The sequence below is a fragment of the Dicentrarchus labrax genome, unplaced genomic scaffold, assembly GCF_905237075.1.
Source record: "Dicentrarchus labrax unplaced genomic scaffold, dlabrax2021, whole genome shotgun sequence".
Lineage (NCBI taxonomy): Eukaryota > Metazoa > Chordata > Actinopteri > Moronidae > Dicentrarchus > Dicentrarchus labrax.
Genome location: NW_026136722.1, coordinates 3,894,321 through 3,916,795, shown reverse-complemented (window position 1 = coordinate 3,916,795; position 22,475 = coordinate 3,894,321). Strand labels below are relative to the sequence as shown.

Genomic DNA, 22,475 nt, shown 5'->3' with positions numbered 1-22,475 from the left:
TGCAGTGAAAGTAATTTTACTTAAGTTTCCATCTTCAGAGTCACCTATAAAGCTGAAGGCGTAAACAATGAGGTTGGATAAGATATACACCGGAATGAGACACAGGTGATAAAACACTTCATACTGAATAATCATTAACTTAGCCTACTTAAAGCCCCCAGTGACTGTATGACTGTTGTATGTGGCTCTGTACGACTGTGTGGCTGTGTCTGGTGACAGGCGCAGAGCATGAAGTGAGACAGGTCACAGAGGCAGAGGGCTTGCGCTCTTCCTCACCTCTCTGCACTGAACTTGTTATTTCCATCTGAGCTCACACCGCCCGCCTCCGCTCTCTCTCACACTGTCTGTCTGTCAGTCAGTCTCTCTCTCTCTCTCTCTCTCTCTCTCTCTCTCTCTCTCTCTCTCTCTTTCTGTCTGCCTCTCTCTGTTTCTGTCTGCCTACCTCTCTCTGTTTCTTCTGTCTGTCTATCTTTATCTCAGGCAGTGCGTCGGGGCAACGCTCCCATGCGCTCTTCACTTTATTTAAAACTCCTCTTTCCCTCTCTGTCTCTCTCTGTCTCTTTCTCTCTCTCTCTCTCTCTCTCTCTCTCTTGGATAAATGGAGACAACCTGAGCCTTTTGGATTTATGGTGAAATAACCGGTTTCGTGATTTAAAAAGAAAGAAAGAAAGAAAACAACAGAAAGAAACAGGCAACACCACACCTTGGCCGAGTTTAATTTGCCTTCAACTGTTTGGGCTACTCGTCCGCCGCAGCTCAGGTATGTAAAATAACTCCAGTCCTCTCTTGTCTACGCATATACGCGCTAATGCATTCAGAAATGAAGATATATGTTAAAAATCAGGTATGTAAACGTGCGCCAGTTTGAATGGAAAAACTGAGAAGCCGAGAAGTGATATTACACACATTATCACCGCAGCCTGACAACCTGTCACAACTGTGTGTCATCAGAATCAACTTTATCGTCAGGCTGAGTGTGTGTAGGCTAAAAGGAGACTGACTCCGATCTAATAAGTCAGAAAAAAGCTAAAAAGAAATAGTAGGCATGACTGTTATGCACACAAGTTTGTGAAAAAAAACTGGTAGCCTATTCAAATCACCAATTACCAACAACATAGATAAATGCCTGTATACAAGTCAAGTGTTTCTGTAAGTTGTAAACAATAGTGAAAATAGATAATATTGAATGAATATACATAAAGTGGATGTTTATGTACAGTATGTGTATGTATACATACAGTATACAGCTTGGGGGGTTCGTATTGACAGTGACAGTGCATGATCAACTGTATATGGTTAAAAACAAAATGGTGTTTTTAAACTGTAAAATATAACCCTATAAGGTAAGGAAGGGAATGTTTTGGTGTCGTATCTATTGTATATTTGTTTCACTATTAAAGAGTACAGCACATGTCCAAGTCACTTAGACTATTAGAAGAACTTTAATAACTGCGTGTTTGTCCTTTTAAAGCTGCTCGAAGAACTTACTGATAAAGGGTGCACACTATTGAAACTATTGAAAACTATTGATTAGGATGTGAGTCTTGAACAAACTAACTATGTCTATCTGATGTAGTTAATGAACCTGTATTTTTGCCTTTTGTGAAATCCTCTTGGCTTATAAATGAAGAAAGTTATTAGTATGGTAACACAATCGCTCAGTTCCTCTGTCATCATTGAGCTCATTATCTGGCATCATCAAAATGTTTGGGATTCCAGCACCAGGTGCAGAAGACAATGAGATCCAGTGAAGAAGAATCAAGGAGATGCAGGGACACAGAGATGCAGAGGTCAAGTGCAGTGCAGTTACACTGATGTGATTGCGTTCTGCTTATTCATTACGATGCATTGATCTCAACCTTTTTGTTTTGTTGTGCTGCTCAAGTATGACTGTTTAGTAATATGTTTTAAGAAACAGAAAGATCCCCTCCTTTTTAGAATTATACACAAGAAAACAATACTTTCCCATAAAAGTATTAAGCAGTATTATTAAGGAGAAATTACAGCATAGGAAGACATGATTCGGTTCTCTTTTCTCTCTCTTTGATGCCAATGCAAATTTCAAAAACTGAACTAAATGGAACATAAAACCATCAAAATGTCTATTTATGTGTAGGATATTAAAATTAAGCTGACTGTGTCCTTTTTTAAAGAAATGTAAATCATGCAAACTGCACATGTCAGCCTTTAAAGGAGCCGGGTCTTGTCTTCCGTCTCTCTCCACGGACAGAGCCCACATATCACATTCCCATTAGCTTCAACTATTCTGCTGGACAATGGAGCCTTTATGATGGTTTATACACCTGAACCAATCATATCTGCCTATCAGCTAGCTGGCCAGCCAGTCCGCCCAGTGCACTGACACTGAGCCTGAACACAGCCCTGGAGTCATTGAGCCTTGTCTCACTGACACAGACTGGGTTTGAATTGTCTTGAACTCACTGAATTGTGAAGCTTTAGAGAGATCAAACCGACGTTTTCTACCCTGTATAACATAAACATTTACCGTATGTGCTAGAGAAATGTGCGTAATATAAATGTAATAAAAAGTTCATTACATTTTGGTTCTCTATTTGATATTGCACTGCACTATAATCTTAACTCACCTGCTTATAGTCTGTGTATCAGTGGCACACTTCTGGAAAATTAGATTATATTGTGATGGACAGTTTGGTCTTCCTGACATCAGTTCTGCAGAATGTAGTTGTGGTTGGCTGTGAGTGTAATAAATCTGGGTCACAATGAGGCTCACTTGAGTTCATACGTGTTTGGCATTTCAAAGAAAACAAAGAGGAAATTACTGATATTTGTCTCGCAGTTACTCCACGCAGATCCTTTGGCGTTCTCCTACTGTGTTAAATTTACAGAAATTATCAGAGAAAGTCTGCTTGGTTTAAATGAACAGATTCAACAGCTGGATGAAAAGATATTTAGACCAGCTGCAGAAAATAATATCAGCATAGTGGAAAACCATTTCCATCAAAAACAGATGAACAGACAACAGTAAACCTTAAATGTCTCATCTTAAAAACTGAACCAACAATACAAAAGTTATTGACTTGTTTTAGGGATGCTAAGTTGCTGCAGCTGTTAAAGTATTAACACAGACAAATGCAATATAAGAATGAAAAACAATAAAATAATTAAATGGAACATCAATAATAATATGATTGGGGTGTATGAGAAGGATACATATGAAAGAATAAAGATTACATGAAGACTTTATTGGGTGCAGACGCTGTAGGGAGCTGCAGGGTACCAGCAAGGCTCATATCACACGTGTGCTCCCCTCGCCCCTGTGAAGATGTCTACAAACCTAAAGGAGGTCACAGGTCACAGCCTATGCCTCTTCTTTGTTCATTTGTCCTCCTCTCTGACTGTTTGGAGGACTAGACTATGCAGAGCAGCTGATGAGGCTGAACACTGAGCATCCGACATGTCATAGTACTTTGTTATAGAAGACCATGGACTTAGGATAGTGTCTGTAGGCTGTTTGGTAGGTTAGTTTGTTTGGAACCACAACCCAGTTGGATCATCAGAGTCATGACCATGTTTGGGACACTAGTAGATCTTGTAGGTCTTGTTTGGATCTCGTTTCTGTTAAATATCCACCGACAGGATAATCTTCAGAAATGGGTTTGCAACTACACCGTGTTACACATGTCATCAAGGTCTCCTGAGCTCTTCGTCGAATAAGAGTGGTTCACCTTCCTCACAGTTTTTCCATCACAACGCGTTTGTTTATTTATCCTTGAGCATTTGATTGTGTTCTTTTCCAAAATGTTGTAAAATCCATGTTAGTGTAAAATTGACTTATTTTAAAACACTGTCAATGTCTTTGTAGCAAGATAATATTGGTCTTAACTTAAATAAGTGGTGCTGCAAAACTGTACAAACAGTAGGAAAAGTCAGAAGATATAAACACACTTTAAAAAATTTGTATTTATTCTGTATTTTTTTATTCTGAAGTAGTATTTTACCCTCTCACTTTCACCCTTTCATTGCAAGTCATACATACTTTAATGTGAAGTTCTTACAACAGTTTGATTTTGGAATATGCTCGTATGTGAAATAAATGTTGAGTTGAAAATCAAAATGAACCACCGCACACTGGAATGACTTTAGTGTGATTTTATAGTTACATAGTCCTGCGATGTACCATCACCTGACTGGTGTTAAATGTGCATGAGGAGTAACGTTAGAAGGTTTAGTTGGTTGTTGTACGTTCTCTGTCGACAAAATGGTAGTCATCAACACAGAATATAGAAATACTAAATACTAAACTGAAAACATTTGGTTTTGACTTATATATTGACTTAATACAAAAGTTAGGGGTATGATTTTCCACTTACAAAAAGCAGGATAACTGAACATGTCTACACTGTGCTAATGTCATGAGTAGCAACCCTGTGAGTGAAATGGATGAGGGACATAAAGACAGAGCGTTGTGGTGGTAATCAGTTCAAATGCTGAGCAGGGAATCCTGCAAGGCAGACGTTGTGTTTGTGTGTCTGCCTCATTTAAGTCTGCAGTCACTAAAAAAAAAGGGAAAATGCAAGATTTAGTATGAGGACATACACACATACACGCTGCTCTAAAAAACCCAATCCTCTCCCCTGACCACATTACTATATACAAAAGCGGCCGACTGAGAGGACTAAAACAGAATACAGGAAGAGAGCTACTACTCACATCTGGTTTGAAAAGGAGGAAGCAAGGATGAGCTTTCTCGGTAATGAACTCCAAAATAAGAGAAGAGAGAAGAGGAAACATGTATGTGGTTACTGAAGGGGTCTGTGCGTGTGCGTGTGTGTGTGTGTGTGTGTTTGTGCACGCGTGCTCAACATGTGTCTGCATGCACTGTGTACTTCTGCATGAGTGCATGGGTGTATGTTAGTGTGAGCGCTTGCGGTTTTATCATCTGCTGTGACTGTGGCAGTATATACACTGCAGATTCAAATAATAGCTTCAAGTGTTGAGAGGGCGTGATATTGTCTGCCTCAGGGTACATTTGAAAAGTAGCTTATCATTGATTTTGTCCGCTGACTGAGTGTTTATTTATTTGAAAAGGTAATAACAGAGAAAGTCACTGACAGGCGTTGAATTTGACTGAAGATAAGAGTTATTGACACACTGACTGTAACTGCAATGTTGCAATGCATCCTTTGCCTATACGTTTACTAGCGTATGTGTATAACTCTGAAGTGTGAGAGCACAAGCTCAAATTGTCAGATGCACTGTGCAGATGACAGTTGTATGCAAAAGTGTGTGTTTACATGAGTAATGGCATCAGATACGCTTGATTTGCCTAACTGTAGATTGCAAGTTACAAAGCAGGATTGTAGGATAACACCCACTGGCCAGACGGCATGCAAATCCCAGAGATGCATGGACAGCGTGTATGTGTGTGTGTGTGTGTGTGTGTGTGTGTGTGTGTGTGTGTACGAGAGAGTGAAATGATAGATAAAGGAAATCAAGTGGGAGTAAGAGGAAGATAAAGACAGTAGAAATATAGAGTAGAAAAGTTTAAAAAAAGGAGAGGCAAATGGAAAGACGTCAGTTGGTTTAAGTTTGTGTGTTATTGTGGGAAACAGATGAAGTGGAGAATGTGTGGGACCCAGAGCAAAGGCTCACTCTGTCCTTTTAGACCTCACAAAGCCTCCCAACACTCTTTTGCAGATATGTATTCATATAGATTATCAAATCAGTTGTAAATAATAAGACATGTTTTGATATTAGCAACTTATTTAATCGCCCCAAAGCACACCAGCCAAGCTTCTAACATTTGCCATCAGAGATTATAGTGTTCATAGTGATCATGTTCTAATAATAATTCAGTGTATTCATTAATTCATACACACTCCATCCATAGTAGCCTATACCTCGAAGGGATCTAGTGTTCGGAAAGACCTGCACCTGCTGGTCACATCATCGCAATGGGACTCATTTTAGGGATTCATGTATGCTGTGAATCAGTTTTGTTGTGTTTGTTTGTGTTTTTTAGGACTTGCATTATTAGTTTTGATACTTGCACAGTACATTTACAGTTACATGTTGACCCTACACTTCACCATGGAACCTTTTAATTGTTAAAAACAAAACAAAAACAAGACTAAGAATGTACAGTCATGCCAGCAGCTCTGTGAGGCCGTACTACTGAGGCACAGTGGTGGCTCTGAGCTAAATGCTAATGCTGACATAATGACAATGCTAACATGCTGATGTTTAGCAGGTATATGGTTTACCATGCTCAGCTTTAGAGCTCGAACTTGCAATGCATTGTTTTAATGCCGTTATCTTGAGATCCCAAGTTAATTATTTTGTTATCCAGAGATAACGAGATAATCAACCCGTTATCATGAGAAAACAAAAGGTTGTTTTACTTTTATTACTTGTAAAGTTTATCAGAGATGGTGTATTATATCTGTAGCCTTGGTTCATCATAATGGACAGTTCATGGAGGAATGACATGCAACATGCCTGTAAATATTCATTTTCATACCGATTGGTTGATTTTAGCTGTAATGGTGTCTATCTTGACCAATATCACAGTATGAAATGTCAAACTAGCTTTGATTTAATTTAGAAACAGTGTCACCATTATTATAGGTAATTTATTACTTGCAACCATGATCACTCGTCTTCTCCTACTTGTCGAACGAGCAAACAAACAAAGTTTGATAGCTGAATAGCTGCTCAGCTGCAGAGACATTAAACAGTATGAAAACCTGCAGATGTCTGGTTAGATGCTGGTGTGGTCATTTCTCTTAAATACCACACACACACACACATTGTGTGCCCATCAGCTGTGGGCTACAGCACAAGCTTGTTTACTTTGTCTCTTTACAGTTTACAGCTGAGCTACAGCTGAGATATAAAGGAGAATTTCAGATATAGACCCTAATACTCTTTTACTTCTCTTCAACAATACATTTAAAATAGTAAATTAGTTTTGACGACAAAAAATGATAACTAAATGTGATTGTTGTTGGACTTTAAAAGTTTCACATTTCACTTAATTATTAACCTCATGGTGGAGCTGGAGGAAAAACTGCCTAAACACAATGAAGGTCTACCAAATTTCTTGGCCATCCATCGAATAGTTGTTGAGATATTTCAGTCTGGATAGAAATGGTGGACAGTTCCAGCTTCAGATCCATGTGTAGCTAAAAATATAGTCATATGACATGATATATATGATCTGCATCAAATTCACACTGTCTATCATAATTATTAACTGTGGCATGAATGAAAACGTACTTCAACAGCATATGTTTTAAAAAAAAAAGGCTTGCAGACAACTAACCACAAGTAAACTAGCACAACATGTCGCGTTAGCTTGTGGTTCCTACTCTGTGTGCACCATTTTGTGCCAACGTTTAAATATTACACAGGACAAATCCATCAGACCAACTGCAGGTATCAGTTAATTAAATAAGTTCATTAATTAATTTAATTGTGCATATGTAGTGTAGTGTTTAACTATACAGTTGTACTGACAGGGGAAAGGTATATCACTGGCTCTGGCTTGATCTGGTTAACCCAAATGACAAGATTTAAGTGTTTTTAAGAACATTTTAAGGACGTAAATACCCCAAAATATTTCTTTGAAGTCCCCTCCGCTCAAAAATAGTATTCTCTTCTTGTTCCTACAGTTGGATGTTTGAGCTTCACTGTGCAGAATGATGTATGAGCAGAGTTTGACACCAGAAGGATATTTTCACATTCATCTTCTGAAAGTGGAAAGTTTCTCTGTGCTCATTGAAAATCTGATTTTTAATGGGCGGGGCCTATGATTGTTAAGTCACAAAAAGTTTGGAAGTCAGTCCTGGTCTAATATACAACTTATACAGTGTGATGTAAATCTTGAAGCCACCAGTGCGCAAACACTGAAAATGGACTTCACACGTACATGCTCACCTCCGTCGCCGTGAACATATCTTTCATTCAGTTGTGATTATACAAAATGACATTGCATAGCCAATAGCCCTTGTTGGTTTTTAATACTTTTCAGGGTGTAAGAGATGGAAAACGGCACATGTAATGATGTGGAGGCGCTTTGGGAGAAGGTGGAGTGCAAACGTTATGAACTGTGTCGCATCATCTCCCCGGCAAAGCTCACCCCCTACCTCCGCCAGTGCAAAGTCCTGGATGAACAGGATGAGGATGAGATCCTCAACTCCATGCTGCTCGTCTCCAAAGCAAACCGCACAAGTAGGTAGAGGGATGTGGGGTTTTTTTTGTTATGTATTAGTCATAATATCTTTCATGCAATTGATTCATTATACAACAACTTTGCTGCTATCAGGCCGTCTACTTGACATCCTCCACACTAAAGGTGAGCGGGGGTATGTGGCATTTCTGGAGAGTCTGGAGTTCTACTACCCTGACCTGTACAAGCTGGTCACAGGGAACGATCCCACACGGCGCTTCTCCACCATCGTAGGTGAGACTGACACCTTTGGATGCAGACACACGCACATATATGCATGGACACACAACTTTTGAGTTTGACTCATAGGGGTTTTAACGGGCAATATACTGTATTTCTGAACTGAAGCAACCAATACAGCATGCAGACTTTTAATGTCTTTATGTTGAGATATTTGCATCAAACTAAGCAACAAAAAGTGCAATCTTATTGTAGAGTAGATGGTGTATGATATCTGGGATGTGTCTTTTTTTCTCCTCCTCTCCCCACTGCAGTGGAGGAGGGTCATGAGGGTCTGACCCAGTTCTTGATGAATGAAGTGATGAAGCTGCAGCAGCAGTCCAAAGTCAAGACCCTACAGCATGTAGAGCTCAGCAGAAAGAACTGCACCCTGGAGGATGAGCAGAAGAAGCTACGGCTGGCAAATCAGGAGCTTCAGGCCTTCCAACAAAGTAAAAACACATGTTATTATTTTAGATATGTTCTGACCATGGCATGCAAGCTACCCTCCGTCTGTGTTTCTCTGATAAAATCACTGTTGATAGATCATCAAATGGATCAGATATCAAAGGGTTGAACATTAAATTTAAATCAAAACTGCCATGTACTGAAACTGCTACCCCACCACATATACTTGGTTTACCCTGCTCGGTGCACCACAGTTGGGTTTATTAAGGCCAAGTTGCCAATCACATTGTCTACCAAAGCCTATTCATGAAACTAGGACACTGTGGTATTTGTTATCATGTCCTGTGAAGTTGAAATCTGCAGCTGTTACACCAAGCACAATAAATCCTCCAAATATTTTGAGAATGCTGTTCAGACTCATGTCTGTCTGACAGACTTTGTGTGTGAACTTAAATGAGGAAGAAACAGTCGGCAAGGATACTTTGTTGCAAATTTCCTGGTCACGGTGAATTTGCTATCCTAAAAACCACATCCGTGCCTACTGAAATTTTCAACAAATTTCTAAATAATATGGTATGACCTGACTCGATTCCTTTTAATATGTCTGTATTCATTTCATTTATTATAAAATAATAGCTGCTGTGCAGCCCTTTAATAAATTACTGAAGGCTTGAAATAAAGATCCAAAATACAGTCTTTTCTGTGGTCACGCAAGCCAGCAGGAGCTAGGCTAGGTAGCTAGGCCTGTCTGTGTTTGTTAAACTAAGGCCTAAAAGAGAACAAGGTTCATACTGCATCTGCGTACTGTGTTTATTTACAGAGGCTAGTTGGTTGAATTAAAATTACTCTGACATTGTGGCTAAATGTGTTAGCAGTTGAGCTTGCTATCTTATGAAAGACAGGGGATGTGACTGGCTGAAATGTGAGGCAAAACCCCCCTGTCATGAAAAGTGACATTATGAAATGAAAACATACTTTTCAAAAAAAGGGAATTTTGAATATTGATATCCAATACAATTATAACATTAAATGAATGATGTTATATATAAATATATACCTTTAACCATAACTCTTTCATACATTTAGCAATGATTCTCCAATGATTATCTAATAGTCCTCATGTACAACTGTATAAATGACTATGGTTGGTTCTCCAGGGTACAATAAGTTAAGAGAAGAGAGAAACAGCTACAGCGATGAGCTGCTGAGGGTGAAGGATGAAAACTACAAACTGGCCATGAGGTACGCCACGCTGAGCGAGGAGAAGAACATGGCGGTGATGAGGAGCCGAGACCTGCAGCTGGAGGTACTGATGGATGTGTGGACGCATTAAAACACACTCACTCACTCTCAGCTTCAATCTAATACCTATAAGTCATTATTCACTCTGTGTCCCCTCTGTATGTACAGATTGATCAGCTGAAGCACAGGCTGAACAAGGTGGAGGAAGAGTGTAAAATGGAGAGGAGGCAGAGTCTCAAGTTGAAGAACGACATTGAGAACCGCCCAAAGAGAGAGCAGATCTTTGAGCTGGAAAGAGAGAACGAAATGCTCAAGATCAAACTACAGGAGCTGCAGTCCATCATACAGGTACGGCCTGCCTGAAACACACGCAAACACAGCAACTGAAATCTCAACATTTCCTGTGGATGGTAAATTGGTACAAGAAGACCTTTTGACTTAATGCTTTGGCCTTTATTTTATTAGGATTTGCAGGAACAAGACCAGCAAATTACATTGTACAAAGTATTTTTGCAGTCAGTTCACTGCAGTTGTTTTCAGTGCAGAAACAACTGTTAGGTATTTGTATTCTTTAACATACAGCATGTAAATACCTGCAACGGTTTTACAGTCTAAACCTGTATTAACTGATTTTTTGGTCACTTCAGGGCAGTGCAACAAACTGTAAAAATGTTGATATGCCTAACATATCTAACATGTCAGCATTTGTGTCTGCATTAGCATTTATTTGGAGTCATATTTCTTGCTAGCCAACTTATGTAAGTCCAATATCCCCATCTCATTGTAGCTTTGTTTTGGTCTCCACCAACTCCTCAGATATGGCTCCTTTGCTGCTAAATGCTCCACTATGTGCTATTTAGTACAAATGATCCAGCAGCCAGTTATACAAGGTTCATACCCAACAATGTGTGTATTTCTTTACACACAGCCTGGCCCCCTACCTGCATCAGACAAGGCCATCCTTGATATTTTGGAGCATGACAGACAGGAAGCACTGGAAGACAGACAGGATCTGGTCAACCGCCTCTATAACCTCCATGAAGAAGTCAGACAGGCAGAGGAACTACGAGATAAGGTAACAAACACACGACAAACACACAAGCAAATACGTATCTACACAGAAGATAAGATATGTTAGATAAGTGGTCACGTGAGTGGTCATTTTTGTAGTGTGTCATTTTTTTGGCTCTGAATGTGAAACAGCTGAATGTAAAGGAACTAGCAACACACAAAGGTTACCTAAAACACACCCTAGAAACACAAACCCATGACCAAAGAGCCTAATGCCCATGAGACCATCTGTGAACCACCCTGCGCAGAAACCCCCTCTCTCTATGTAACCTGGTCTTTCTTCTCTCTCCTCTGTGTTTCTCTTCCTGTATCTGCCTTTTCCTTATGAACTATAAATAACTCCACACGTGGTGTCTCTGTCTGTGTCTGTGTTTGTGTGCGTGTGTGTGTGTGTGTGTGTGTGTGTGTGTGTGTGTGTGTGTGTGTGCAGTACTTGGAGGAGAAGGAGGATCTGGAGCTGAAGAGCTCCACACTGCAGAAGGACTGTGAGATGTATCGCCACCGCATGGACACCATCACCATCCAGCTAGATGAGGTGGAGAAGGAGAGAGACCAGGTGAAAGCACGCATACATCCAAACACACATATTTTTTTGCCATTGTGGATTTTGACCATTTGCAATTTTGACCTTGTTTGTGTGTATTTATGAATAGGAAGGATTGTTGTTGTTGTTTTGTTGTTGACTTCCACTCCCCCTGGTACAGGCTTTTCGAGCCAGAGACGAGGCCCAGCACCATTTCTCTCAGAGCCTCCTTGACAAAGACAAATATCGCAAGCAGATCAGAGAGCTGGAGGAGAAGAGCGATGAACTCCATATCGAGATTGTACGCAAAGAAGCCAAGCTAGCCACCTTGGAGTCTCGCCTTCGACGGCTCTCCAAGGACAGTGTTTTGGACCAGGTTAGACCCAGGGAGTCAGTGAGTGTACATGATCAATGTTCAGCTAGCACATATTTCCAATGTCAAATTTTGACACATTTGCATATTTTAATAATTTTTTTCCCTTTCCTATTTTAGCAGAGTTTGCCAAGGGACCTTCCTCCGACCATTATCTCTCAAGGGGAGGGGTTTAAAATTCAATCAGAATGGTCCAGCGATGAGTCGCCAGAGGATAAGTTCTCGCCTCGCCTCAAACGAACCAGACCAGTGGTCAGCCACTTTCCGCTACTCATACTTACTTATTTATTTACTTCTTGGACATTATGGCAAAGGCCAGCGCACATATTTATCAAAATATTTAATATATTAATTACACTATTATCTTAAAGTCTAAATTTGCTGCTGGTTATGTGCAGGTATTGCAGTGTGGGACACATAAACTCCCAAGCCTGTGGTGCACTGTTCTATGAATAGTAATAGTATAAATAGAAGTTCCTGACTAAACTATAATTTGTGGTAGTATTATTATACGTCGCTGATTGTAAGGCATTTGCATAAGTTACAAATGGGCTTCTTAGAACTTGTGCAAAAAAGGTTTTTTAGGCGCACTATTTTCTATGAATCAAATGTAAGCACATTGCTCATGTTCAAGTTCACTCGTTACAATACAATGCATTGAAATGTCAAAAATGGCGCGAGATTTGGACATAAAATTTAAAATGCCCGACTTCCGGTTGGGATTAGGATATGGCTCCAAGAGGCTTTTTTGTACATCTTGACACGATACATGGGCCGATCTCTTTCCATACATACCGATAAAACAGGGCACCAGAGCTGCGTCTTTAAAATTTTATAGGGCTAGCCATTACAGTCAATGGCCAGGGAGGAATTGTATGGTATGTTGTCAATAGAAAGCTGTGAGTGAGAAATGTTTAACAGTAACTAAAATACTATTATTTATTTAGTATTACTATTTTTTGTATTTTAGAACAGAGTTAAGTCTCCAGTCTGTGTACCCAAAGACCTTCCCATCTCAGAGTCCACTCAACTTGCAGGTAACACACATATAGTTTACTCGTATTCCACCATAGCAATGACATTTTCTTTGTTTGTTCATCCACATTTGTCTCCAACTTTCAGCTCCGTCAGTCAACGGAGGAGATTGTCTGGAGATCCAGATGCCAAACTCCAACATCCACAGCAACTCCCTCCCTCCCTCACCCAGCTTCCCGATGTCCCCCACATATCCACCCTCCTCAGCTCCCCCGCACTCCTCCTCCTTCTCCCCATCCCCATCCCCCTCGCCACTCCCATTCACTCTAGTGGAACAGCCCAACAGGTCAAATATGGTGAGGTCTACTCTGTTCTGTGTTTGCTAAAAAATACAAAAAATGCTGTATTATTTCCATCGAAGCCATATACATTTCTGAGTTCTAAAACATTGTTGACTTGACAAACTTGAGTTTCCGAGTCTAAAATTGGAACTTCTGCTTGATTCTCTTGTGAAATCACCAGCTGCGTTACCGTAACGACAGCATCCTGTCCACACTCCCCGAGCCGCCAGAGAAAGCATCGCTTTATCGCAGAGAGAGGGAGAAGGAACATGATTTCAACCCCCGCAGGTAGTCACTGCCCCTATTAAATAATGTGTGTGTGTCAACTAACTAATTAATTAGATGTAGATGGTTGGGTGCCACATTATATAATTCTTTTTTTTATGAATTTGGGCTGGTTTGTGTTTAATTTCTTGTTATGAATGGCTTCAAAATAGTCTGATGTTTGGTCTCTTGTAGCCTCTCGGACTTTGATAGTGACAACATGGAAATGGAGTTTGGTAAAGTATACTTTTACACATTGCCCAAAATGTTCTTTCTAATGGTGTTTTTTGACTGTATTTATCTTCTCTTTATTAATCTCTCTGTCTCTTTCTCTCTATCCCTTCCTTAGAGGACGAAGGGCGTGGTCCACCTTCTGTCCACTCATCTTCCTCGTCCCATCAGTCAGAAGGGATGGACACTTACGACCTGGAGCAGGTCAACAATATCCTCAGGAAACTCTCTCTGGAGAGGTACAGTTCAGACCTTCGTGCACTCACATGCACAAAAATCAATCACAAATCAATCTTACAACTTTCAAACATTCAAACTGTGTGAATTTATACTTCGGTGTGCAGGCCGTTCCGTCCGTCTCTGTCCTCCTTCTCAAGGATCAGCTCTTCCCTGAAGCCAGTGCAGGAGCTGTCATTGCCGGGCGACAACCTGCTGAAGGACATCTCTCTGATTGGCGGCAATGAGAGTGGGATTTTCATCACATCCGTCCAGTCAGGCTCCATTGCTGAGAAGGTGGGGCTACGAGAGGGCCACCACCTCCTGTTGGTATGTAGTTTTCTCACTGCACGGGTTAAAATCCAGGTTCACACGGGCTGTAAGATGACTAAATGTTTAGTGAGGTTCATTTTTGTCCAATTTAAACCTCTGGCTGTACAAATAGAAAAGAATCAGTCAGAACCTAGAACATAAAGTGTAAGAAATGCAGAGGCCAAAATGCATTTCTACCATCAAAAACCCTTTATTCTTTATATTTTCTTTGTTTTCTTGTTTGCTTGTCCAATTATAGTATTATCTTTAATCGACTGACCAAAAAAATTCCATAAAACACCTTAAGCATAAATGATTTAGTCTCTCGTTTATCTGTCTTGTGCTATGATTGGCTGACCAGCTTGAGGGATGCATACGTGGGGAGAACCAAAGCATTTCATTGGATACCAGCACTCAGGAAGAAGCCCACTGGACTCTGCAGCACTGCTCTGGACCAGTCAGGCTGCACTATCGAGCCAACTATGACTGTAGGTGTTATCTCTAAGCGTATATATCTGTTTGTGTAATTCACTGTATACATTATACAATATACTGTGCATGCAAATTAAAATGTGTGTGTGCTGTAGCCTTCCGTCGTCTGCAGAGGGACCTGGCGGAGGGCACGCTGGCTTCTGGCGACTCCTTCTACATACGGGTCAACCTCAACATCTCCGGCCAATCAGACAGCTGCTCTCTAAGCGTGCGCTGTGATGAGGTGGTGCACGTGCTGGACACCAGGCACCAAGGCCGCTGCGAGTGGCTGTGTGCTCGTGTCGACCCTTACACCGGCTCTGACCTGCCTGACCGTGGCACCATACCCAGCAACTCACGGTACAGAGAAGTTCTTTTAAAACTAACAGCAGTGACATTGAGACTGAGAGATAAAACCTAGGTTTTGGATATCAGGGCCGCACGTTTTAAGCACAAGGTACAAACCCAGCGTGGTGTCAAACAGAATTTAAATGCTGGAAGTAACTGAGTACCATGCATCTGTTCTGCTTTAGTACTACAGGATCCTGAGCGTGATGCAAAAGTGATGTAACGGTTGAGCAACCATGCAAAGTTTAGGAGGGGTCTTGAGGGGTTCGCTTTCAGGATGCAAGGCATCTCTGATCTCCCCAACACAGCAGAGACATCCAGCCACACACACAAACACACAGTTCAAACCTCTGAACATTTTCACACCCGAGTCCCACAGTCTGTTGTTGTCACCAAGAAACACAGGAAACTGCTTGACATGAGGACAGACTCTTTTTTAATGATACATGTTGTTTTTACTTTTTTAACTGCGTTAAATTCATGTCGATCTTAAAATTCAATTTGAATTTTATGAAGACTTGTGTGTGAATCTGTGTGACTGAAGGGCCCAGCAGCTGCTCCTGGTAAAGATTCAGAAGTTAGTGTATCGAGGGGGAAAAGAAGAGAATGATAGCCACCGCAACAGTAGGGTAAGAAACTTTCAGAACTGTTTTCTCTTTTTGTTTTAGCAACAATTATACTATTTACTTACTATTTTCATAAATGTGTAGCTCAATTTACAGCCAGAAGAAGCCAGCCCCTCTCCTGATCCTAAAGCCAGCCCACGCTTGTCAAGAGCCAGCATCTTCCTCACTCAGATACTACAGGTAATGAAGTGCAAACAAAACCTCCTGTTGTTGAACAAGTCTTTAGTCTCTTCAGGGTAATGGCGCACCTGTGCCACAGCCTTCAGGCTCAGATAGCCTGCGCTGAACACACTGAAACATCATACTTAACTTCATCAAAAAATATGTATTTTATAATGAATAACTTACACCCCATAGCCTCTAATTCCAGATGAATAATTTTGTCTCACTATTGCAAAGTGGTAGCCATTTTACAATTGCAAAACAATATCAAAACACGTACATTTCTGCAGAAATATTGTAGGTGGTGTCTTGATTAGCCCACACTGACTAGCATGATGTTGTGGGGTAACTAAGAAGTAAGACGTTATTATGAATAATTTAGGAGTTTCACGGCAAGATGTTTTCCCCACTTAGAATTATTGATAATATGAAAGTATTCTGACAACCCTGGTACTGGTAGGCCGCTATTTTCCTAAAATGAATGTGCAGCATTACTGAACAAAGCAGTACAGCTAAGACGACTCCAATAACCCTTTTTTTGTGCCTGTTTTGGTTCGTAGTTTGTCAGCAGGGTGGATATCAAGTATAAGAGGATGAACAGCAGTGAGCGTGTGAGGATAATCAACTCAGGCAGCACAACACTACCCAGACAAGGTTTTGAGACGCTTAGACCAGAAGGTGAGTACAGAGTGAGCCTGGGGAACAGAACTCAAAATGAGCAACCAGAAGAAACATCTAGAAAAGGCAAAAACTAAAATCTGAAAAGACATTTATGTGGGCATGCTGCTTAAAATTCACACTCGAAACTAGTTCATTACCAGCAAGTTTCAGTTTAGGTGAACTGAATGAAGTTGGAAGTGTACATTCATATGTAAGCTCTGAAAGGTTTAAGTGAAAGTGCTGAAATAACTGTTAAAATGTCAGTTGACATATAACCAGTGAAAGCAGATGAATTGTCAATTGATGTGTAAGTGGTGAAAATAGTGGAAACTTCAGTTGAAGTGGAAGTGCTGAAGCGTGTGCAGAGGTGGCAAAAGTACATATGTTCTTTACTTAAGCAGAAGTACAGATACAGGTAGAAATACTGCTTAAACTTCTTTACTCAAGTAAAAATAGAAAAAGACTGAAAAAGTATAAAAGTAAAAAGCATGCTCTTGGTTTTCTTTGAAGGACATTTCTACATGCTGTTTCTGTAACTGAAACTTCAAAAAGGGTTGAGTCTTCCTCTCTTGTCTTTTTCATCTTGTTATAGCGTTTTTAACATGTTACGCCTGCACCAGTCTTGATGTTAAGAAGGCGTGCATTGATGCAAAAAGAATAATAATAATACTAATGATCAGTAATTTAAACAAAAGTAACTAGTTTTTTGAAAATGTAGAAAGTACAGATTTGAATTAAAATGTAGGGAGTAAAAGTAAAAAGTTACCTGAAAAACTACTTGAGTACAGTAACAAAGTATTTGTACTTTGTTACTTCCCACCTGTGAGAGTGTGTACTACAAACAGATGAAATATCTGCTGAAGTATGAGATCTGACATCTAAAAATCAGTTCAAGTGCCACATTAACATGTAACAGGTGAAGGCAGATGATGTTCCATTTAAAGTGTAAGTTAATGAGATGGCTTATGTATTTTGTGCAATACACACCAATGTAAAAATCTGAGAAGGTCTAAAGGGAACAAAAAAAGATGTCAAGATGTCTCCTACTTCACTGTAGTTCATTTTTCAGTGTATGTGCACGGGTGGCTTCAATTTTCTACATCACACTTGTATGAATTGCATACTGTACCAGGACTGACTGAAATCATGTTCATAGGCCCCGCCCTTAAACTCAGATTTTCTAAGAGCACAGAGAAACTTTCCACATTCAACAGATGAATGTGAAAACATCCTTCTAGTGTCAAACTCTGCACATACATCATTCTGCACAGTGAAGATTAAAGATCCAACTGTAGGAACAACAAGTAAAACATATTTCTCAGTGGAGAGGGACTTTAAACAAAGTGCCTTTTGCGTAAATATTCAGTCTGATGGTTTAAGGTGTAAATATATATCTTGAAAATGGGTTAGCTCAGACTAATTTCCTGCTGAGAGGATTTATATAGTTAATCTGGTCAGTAACCTAGCTTGTGGAGCTTTAGGCCTCCTTGTCTTCCTACCATTGCATGTTCATCTTTCTATGTGTGCTGTCTTGGCTGTAAACAGACGCTGCCGACCCAGACAGTGAGCTAAGCAGGAGTTTGAACTTGATTCCGTACAGTCCTGTCACCCCCCAGCGGACCCAGAGGAAAAGACCAGTCCTATTCACTCCCGCTTCTCTAGCCAAAACCATTATCCAGAAAATACTGAACTTGGGGGGAGCCATGGACTACAATATCTGCAAACCAGGTCAGTGTGTGATGAAATATTTCCACCTTATTGGCACAATCCCAGTGTTTGCACCTATTGTGAATCACAGATAGAGGAGATGGGAGGAGGAGAGAGAAGGGAGCTACTATTGGGATTCAGGTCAGGTATTGTACTGCGGTGTGGTGTAAATGTTAATGAGTGTAACCGGAGAGATGGCGGGGCAGGATGGAAGATGGCCTAGTTGATAATTAGGATGATGCATGATGATGATGCTGATGATGACAGTGACACAGAGGTGTTTACATCTGCATATAGGGATATTTCAGACGTTGCACCCTTTGTAAATCAGTTGACTTCCTGTAATGTGAAGCGTTTTGGTTGTACTGTCAGGCCCACAGGGAATTAACTTTCCAGTCCCATGACAGACCAACTGCTCCCAGGACAGGGGGGTCAGACAGGTTACTGGTTGAACATCTGGCAGAGACACAAGCCTGTGACATGTCTTGGTTACGTGGAGAGTCCCTAGGGCAAAAGACTCAGAAGTTTCTGTTCCTTCTGTTGTTAATGTGCTGTGTTGAATAAGATCAGTTTCTCAACATTTCTCTTTCTATGCTATTGTATTTGACTCTGTTATCTACTGTTTAGACACCCTGTCCAAGGAGGAGTTCCATCTGAAACAGAATGTGGAGCCCTTTATTCACTACAAAGAGAAACACGCCACATTCGAATGCATCACCCGAGAAAACATAGAGGTGGTCGCTGCTAAGGTAGGCTATAATTCATGAGTATGCGTATGCACCTGCCTTTCTCTGCGTATGTGTCTCCTCATAATGAAACTTTTGCACCTAATGGAATAGTTTTAAATACCACTCTTAACTCTGTATGGTTAATAGCTGGAGCCAGCACCACATTAGCTATACATAAAGACTGGAAACAAGGGGAAACTAACATTACAAGCCTCGCTTTGTCCAAATGTTGGTTTTAATTGATGAGCTTTAATGTGCTGGTAGGTGGATTTTGTTACAGTTTGAAAGGGCAAGGCTAGCTGTTTCTCCCTGTTTCCAGTCTTTGTGCTAAGCTACGCTAACTGTAGCTGGCTTTAGCTTACTGTACAGACATGAAAATAGTGTCGATCCATTTATCTCTTTTGAACACAGCAAAGAGACGTATTTCCAAAAATGTTGAACCATTCCTTTTTTTCTTTTTTAGGTTTCTGTACGTCACCTTATTCACATATTTACTTTTGTTGTTGTTAAATTCATAGATTCATGCATGAATTCATTTTTTGTCTGTCTTTGGCCAGCAGAAGAGAAAAACATGGCAAACATTTTGTTTCTTTTATTAGATCTGATTAAGCAGTCAAAACGCCTTCTAGTTTCATTGTGTTATATGTGAGGTGTTGTGTGCTTATCTCTGTGTTTAATCGTATCCGCATTACACAGATCTATATTTGTTTATAAAGCCCATTTTTTCCACCCGTCACCAGGGCAAACACTGCCTACTGGAGGCTGAGCTGAGCTGCGTCAAAGACCTTCTGCGGAGAGAAATCTACCCGATCATCATCTACGTCAAGATCTGTGAGAAAAATATCAAGAGGTTACGGTAGGCCTCTCAAACCTCACTTACTCTCACACATTTACATAGAGCCTCTTACCCGCAACTGCAAACCACAACCTTTTTTCCAAATGCAAATATACGTCAATCCTTGCTTGACATTTTTAATTCAAGCAGGAGATAAGATTGAACAAGCTAAAAGACAGGTCCACTGTTTGACTCTCTTAACCTAAGCATTTATGTGTGAGGTTTATCAGCAACCTGCAGACAATAGTTATGGATTTGAATCAGTGATAGGGTAGCTGAATAAGAACTTGTTCCTGTCCACAAAGGGGAGAATTAGACACCTAAGTAAAACAAAAAGTATGTCCAGTGGCTGCATGATTTCAGTGGCGGTACAAACTTCTGTTTCTCAGTGTATGATTGCTCTAACTATTGGCGAGTGTCAACAAACCCCGATGGGTGACGTGTTTTCTGGTGGATTGTTCCTTTAAATAGACAAATCGTACTTGAACCTATTAATGTCAGTGTAATCTTTCCGAGAATTACAACAAAGTTCAAAAGCCGCCGCTGCAAAGTGTCTACAGGATCTCATCAGAGATACTGGGTTCCAAACATTACCACACTCACCACCACAGTGCTGCTTCCTTCCTGTTTCCTGTCCACACAGGAAGTTTCCTCAACGCGTGGAGTCGGAGGAGGAGTTTCTGAGGTTGTGCCGGGCCAAAGAGAAGGAGCTGGAGGGCATTCCCTGCCTCTACAACAGCCTGGAGCCCGACTCCTGGGCAGGAACGGACGACCTCATCAAGGTCATCAAAGACCGCATACAGGACGAGCAGAAGAAGACAGTCTGGGTGGAGCAGGACCTCCTGTAGACACACACACACACACCAGCACAGATACACACAACGGTCTGTACATAAAGATAAACATGTGTAGCTGAGCACCCCAAACACACCTTGTACATCATGTTTCTATGCATATTATTATATTTATGCTCAGACTCAAAAATGTGGACACTGTTTTAGACTTTAAATAAATGCATTATTATATATTTTGTAAATGTGTGCCTTTCCTTTCCTTTAGATCAATAAACACATGGAAAAGATCAAAAAGGGTAATCTTTTATTTATAAGTTAAACATTTAAAAGGGTTCAAAGTGCTGATCCTACTTAACCTGGAGTATACTGACCTCTAGTGGCTGGTGTCATACATCAAATCATACCAAACCTTTTATTTATTTATGTTGGATGTCTTTTTCAGTTTTTTATGCTCCTCCTAAAATGATACAGAAATATAGTTTACATAAAAAAATAAACCCATACAGGGTCCCTTGGTAGAGCTAACACCCCATGTAACCAACCAGGCTCAAGTCAAGTCTGGCATTCAAAACCTCACTTAAATAAAAGTAATATTATCAGCAAAATGTACTTAAGGTAACAAAGTAAAAGCACTCATCATGTCAGTGTTTTACTAGTATATGTGCTGTTTTTGGATTAATATTACAGCTGCATTTATGAGTATGTTGCATTTTACTGCTGTAGATGTTTTAACTACTTCAGATACTGTTGTTTAGTTTTATCTACAGCGATGCATCATATTCTGTAAGATTATCATCATAGTTCTCCTACTGAGTAAATTATTAAAAAAAAAAAAAACTTTTGCTGCCCTGTGAGAAACCATTTATTTAAGTCAACTTTACATGAACTGAAGAAAAACAGTCTGTTATCAGCTCTGGGGACAATACAATGCTTTTTCCAGTTAATCCAAAGGGGGTTTTAAATAATTTATTCAGTTTAAGAAGTAGGAGAATTTTCTCAACTCATAAAGGAACACTTTTGGGTTCATCACAAGCATTTAAAATCAACGCATGTACAATAATTAACTCAACATTAATATGAGTTGTTGGCTGGTTTAAGTCTTGTTAGTCTTTTAAAAAGGCTGCTGTTCAGGTTTGTTTGCAGGTTCCATTCATGTGATTTGAGTTTTTGGTGTTGCTACTCTTTTATTTTTATTACGTCATGAATTGGGCCTTTGAAGCTTGGATAATCTTTGCACTGCAGCTGTTCATTGACAGAACTGTATTTCATTGAAATATGCAGTATTTGGAGTTTTAAATTGCCTAACCGTCAACAAAATACCATCCAGGCTCACTCATTAAAAAACTCAGACTTGGACACAGAGTTCACTCAGCATTATTATCTAGAACCCAGTAATGGGCTCCGCTCACTGGTGATTTCTACCGATTATAATTCAGCGTTTTTCAAAGGACACCAGAAGGTTCAATTTGACAAAAATGTGCAGGCCAGAGGGGGATTTAGAGTAACCTCTTTCATAAGGGTGCTGGATAATCTCATCATCTGCGGGGACAGACATGGATACAGCAATATGCAGCATTCCCAAAAATGCTGCTGTACTGTGGCTACTGTCACCATTTGGTAAACTGTAACACTCATTATCAAAAGTTATAAAATACATACAAGTAATACATATATTAAATATGGTGAGTATAATATGATTATAGCCAAAACTATATATTTATCAAGCTGGTGCCAACTTTTTCATCATCCATGCTTTT

At 40.1% G+C, this 22,475-nt stretch overlaps 1 protein-coding gene across 5 annotated transcripts; it reads left to right on the top strand.

Moving 5' to 3' along the window:
* The first annotated feature begins 395 nt into the window (after positions 1-395).
* Positions 396-20,960, top strand: card11 (caspase recruitment domain family, member 11). 5 transcript variants are annotated; one of them, XM_051387828.1, is made up of 25 exons: positions 396-760; positions 8,015-8,214; positions 8,309-8,446; positions 8,707-8,883; positions 9,997-10,145; positions 10,250-10,429; positions 11,010-11,156; positions 11,583-11,708; positions 11,857-12,069; positions 12,169-12,300; positions 13,019-13,085; positions 13,171-13,379; positions 13,546-13,652; positions 13,824-13,864; positions 13,978-14,098; positions 14,204-14,405; positions 14,749-14,875; positions 14,975-15,218; positions 15,751-15,835; positions 15,929-16,012; positions 16,555-16,672; positions 18,200-18,382; positions 18,989-19,110; positions 19,830-19,945; positions 20,568-20,960. In XM_051387828.1, exons 2-25 carry the CDS (start codon positions 8,025-8,027, stop codon positions 20,770-20,772), a joined length of 3,483 nt encoding a protein of 1,160 aa, XP_051243788.1. In that variant the 5' UTR covers positions 396-760; positions 8,015-8,024; the 3' UTR covers positions 20,773-20,960. The 5 variants fall into 5 exon arrangements, with proteins under 5 accessions (XP_051243788.1, XP_051243787.1, XP_051243790.1 ...); XM_051387827.1 differs by having other exon boundaries at positions 398-760; positions 12,172-12,300; positions 15,917-16,012; XM_051387830.1 differs by having other exon boundaries at positions 399-760; positions 11,857-12,051; positions 12,172-12,300; positions 15,917-16,012.
* Positions 20,961-22,475: the final 1,515 nt, after the last annotated feature.

Bases quoted from the DNA above. Each gene is read 5' to 3' on its own strand.
- card11 (XM_051387826.1), top strand. From the start codon at position 8,025: ATGGAAAACGGCACATGTAATGATGTGGAGGCGCTTTGGGAGAAGGTG. The intron at 11,709-11,856 runs GTGAAAGCACGC...CCCCTGGTACAG, and splicing joins TGGAGAAGGAGAGAGACCAG to GCTTTTCGAGCCAGAGACGA. The intron at 13,865-13,977 runs GTAAAGTATACT...TCCCTTCCTTAG, and splicing joins CAACATGGAAATGGAGTTTG to AGGACGAAGGGCGTGGTCCA.